The sequence below is a fragment of the Vicia villosa genome, linkage group LG2 (assembly GCF_029867415.1).
Source record: "Vicia villosa cultivar HV-30 ecotype Madison, WI linkage group LG2, Vvil1.0, whole genome shotgun sequence".
NCBI classification, from domain to species: Eukaryota; Viridiplantae; Streptophyta; class Magnoliopsida; order Fabales; family Fabaceae; genus Vicia; species Vicia villosa.
In genome coordinates, this window is record NC_081181.1 from 156,600,590 (window position 1) to 156,603,496 (window position 2,907).

At 39.6% G+C, this 2,907-nt stretch overlaps 1 protein-coding gene across 1 annotated transcript; it reads left to right on the forward strand.

Annotated features, from left to right (window-relative positions):
• Positions 1-494: 494 nt before the first annotated feature.
• LOC131647168 (classical arabinogalactan protein 9-like) lies at positions 495-1,660 on the forward strand. The gene is made up of 2 exons (XM_058917081.1): positions 495-1,268; positions 1,384-1,660. Exons 1-2 carry the CDS (start codon positions 642-644, stop codon positions 1,459-1,461), a joined length of 705 nt encoding a protein of 234 aa, XP_058773064.1. The 5' UTR covers positions 495-641; the 3' UTR covers positions 1,462-1,660.
• Positions 1,661-2,907: the final 1,247 nt, after the last annotated feature.

The window sequence follows — 2,907 nt, forward strand, 5'->3', positions numbered from 1 at the left end:
GCATCATTTTTCATATATCACTTTCTATAAACGACAGAGAGGTGAGTAGGACCCAACAAGAGTATCTGGCCAGCACCTCACCAACCAGTACTCTCTTATTGGCTTCTTTACCTCACACCTTAGCGTAGAATTCACACATGCATCCATGAGTCCAGCCTCCAAATGAAGACACATGACCCACGTTCTCACTCTCACACACGCATTGTTTTCTTTTCCTCTGTCAAAAAATATCTTACAAACCAAATGTAAGAAATAGTAACCATAAAAAATTGGTTAAACGAAATTTGGTAATCCATGAAAAGCACAGAATTGACATTTGAGCTAGAAAAAGTGAAATAATGAATTGAATTAATTTAACGCAGTGGGATCCACGTTTGTGACATTCCACACATGGATAGAAGTTGTATCACAGTTAGATTAAGCTGGAAATGTTTGGTAGCTAGTAACAACTTTCATCATCATTATCATCATAATGCGAAACCTTGCGTTTATTAGAATCTAAATCTAAACTTTCTATGCCTATTTAACCTCTCTCCTGCGAGCAAACTCTTAAGTCTCTCTTCATCTCAATCTCTTCTGTTGCGAGGTTGAGAGCTTTAATCATATTATACATAGTGTTACATAAAGATATAAATAAGAATATGGGGACGAATATAGTTTTGGTGGTTGGTTTGATCTGCGCTGTGTTTGCGTTTGTAGGAGCACAACAACCTCCAACCACCTCTCCAGCACCACCCACTCCTCCGGCTAATACTCCACCAACCACTCCGCAAGCTTCTCCTCCACCGACCACTCCTCAAGCTTCTCCTCCACCAGTTCAGTCTTCTCCTCCACCTGTTCAGTCTTCTTCTCCCCCACCTGCTCAATCTTCTCCGCCTCCTGTTCAATCCTCACCTCCACCAGCTCAGTCTCCTCCACCGGTTCAATCTTCTCCTCCACCTGTAGCCACTCCACCACCTGTTCCTGCTTCCCCTCCTCCAGCTCCAGTTACTCCTCCACCTGCCTCCCCACCACCTGCCTCTCCTCCTCCATTCTCTCCTCCACTTGCCACTCCACCTCCCGCAACTCCTCCACCTGCCACTCCTCCTCCAGCACTCACACCAACTCCCCTCTCATCTCCTCCAGCAACTACTCCAGCTCCAGCTCCTGCCAAGCTTAAGAGTAAAGCTCCTACAGTGGCACCCGTAACCTCACCATCAGAAGCTCCCGCTCCTGGTCCTGGTCTCTCCTCCCTCTCTCCCGCTGTCTCTCCCGCCGGTAACGATGATGTAAGTTCACTTCTCTCTCTATATTATACTTGATCACTTCCAATATATTTAATTTATATAAAAAATATGAGTTTCTAGAATTTAGGCTAATAAACTTTGTGGCCATTTCTTGCAGAGTGGGGCAGAAAGCTTGTTGTCACAGAAGATGGTTGGATTAGTATTTGGATGTGCTTTCCTATCCTTGATGTTCTAGATATACCTCTCTCTTCAGACTGCAGATTGCTACTTTTACCTCTATATATAGTATTTTGTGATGTGATATGGGAGTTTATTACATTGTTTGTATTCTTGGGACATTCATTTCAGGGGAGGTTTTGTATTAATTGAGGACACTTATTTTGTATCTCACTACTATTACTATTAGTCTATCCATTCGTTGTTTTCTTTGAGTATTCTATCGATTTTTTGGTACAACTTTTTAATATAATGTTTTTACTTAAATTTAGATACAACGATCCTCACTAGCTGCAGATTCAAATCCTTCTATAAAGAAAGAAATCCTTATAATATGTTCCACTTTCTGTATATATTCCTTACAAGGTTGTTTGTTAAAAACTGTCTCAAATAGACATTTTCTGTGAAGTTTTTTTCTGAAGCTCAAACTTTGGTTACAAACTTTAACGACGGTTTTTCTAAAACAACCCCATCGGAATTAGCCTTTGTGAGTATATCGACAAAATTAAATATGTTGAGTTGTAATCATGGTTTGAGTATATACGAGGAAAGTCTCAACAAACTTGATACACACATGACTTGTGCTAGAAGTTACTCAACTGACTCTAACCGTCTTTTAATCGAATGTGTTTACGTGATCTCTTAAGAAATATAATTTCCTCTAAATGTGTTTGTTTCTTCCATGATTGATTGGGTGTTTTGATATATCAATGGTTGATTTGCTGTCATCTAGCAGCTTCATCTTCTTAACTTCATGAATCTTTAGTTCTTCAAGCAACATCTCAATCTATTATTTACAAGTTCCAAACGAAGTGGCAACATATTATGCTTCACATGATAACATGGCAACTATTGCCTCTTTGAAGTCCATGAGATTGGTGTTCCACCAATCATGATCAGATAGCCTACAATGTTCTTTCTATCGTATTGATCACCTCCCTATTATGAGTAGCGATATTTCATTGCACCTTCTTTGCTATTATATTGGTTTGACATTGAAATTTCTTGATCAATTATGCCTCTAACAAGCCAGAGTATCTCTTTGCAAAAGGTCTTTATAAAGGACAAATTGATTTAGTTTACTTTCTTTACTTAGAGCTCTTCAACCGAGAAGTTAAGTTGAGTCCTTATGGCGAGACTTTAAGTTAAGCTCCTTAGAAAAGATTCTAAGTTGAGTCTCTCAAGAAAGATTTAAGACGGGTTCCTTAGATGAGGCTCTAAGTTTAGTCCCTCAAGCAAGACTTTAAGTTGAGTCCCTCATGAAAGACTCTAAATTGTTCTTCTACGCTTCGCGCGGGATATTTCCATGGAATTTTAGTATTTATATTTCCCATGGGACGGAAAGGATCTTTCAAGAAAAGTCCAACACCCGTATTTCCCTTTAAGGGCGATAAAGATCTTTCAGTGGTAGTCCAACATTTAGATTGCCTTTTAAGTGAGGTAACTGTAAGGATCTTTCTGTGGA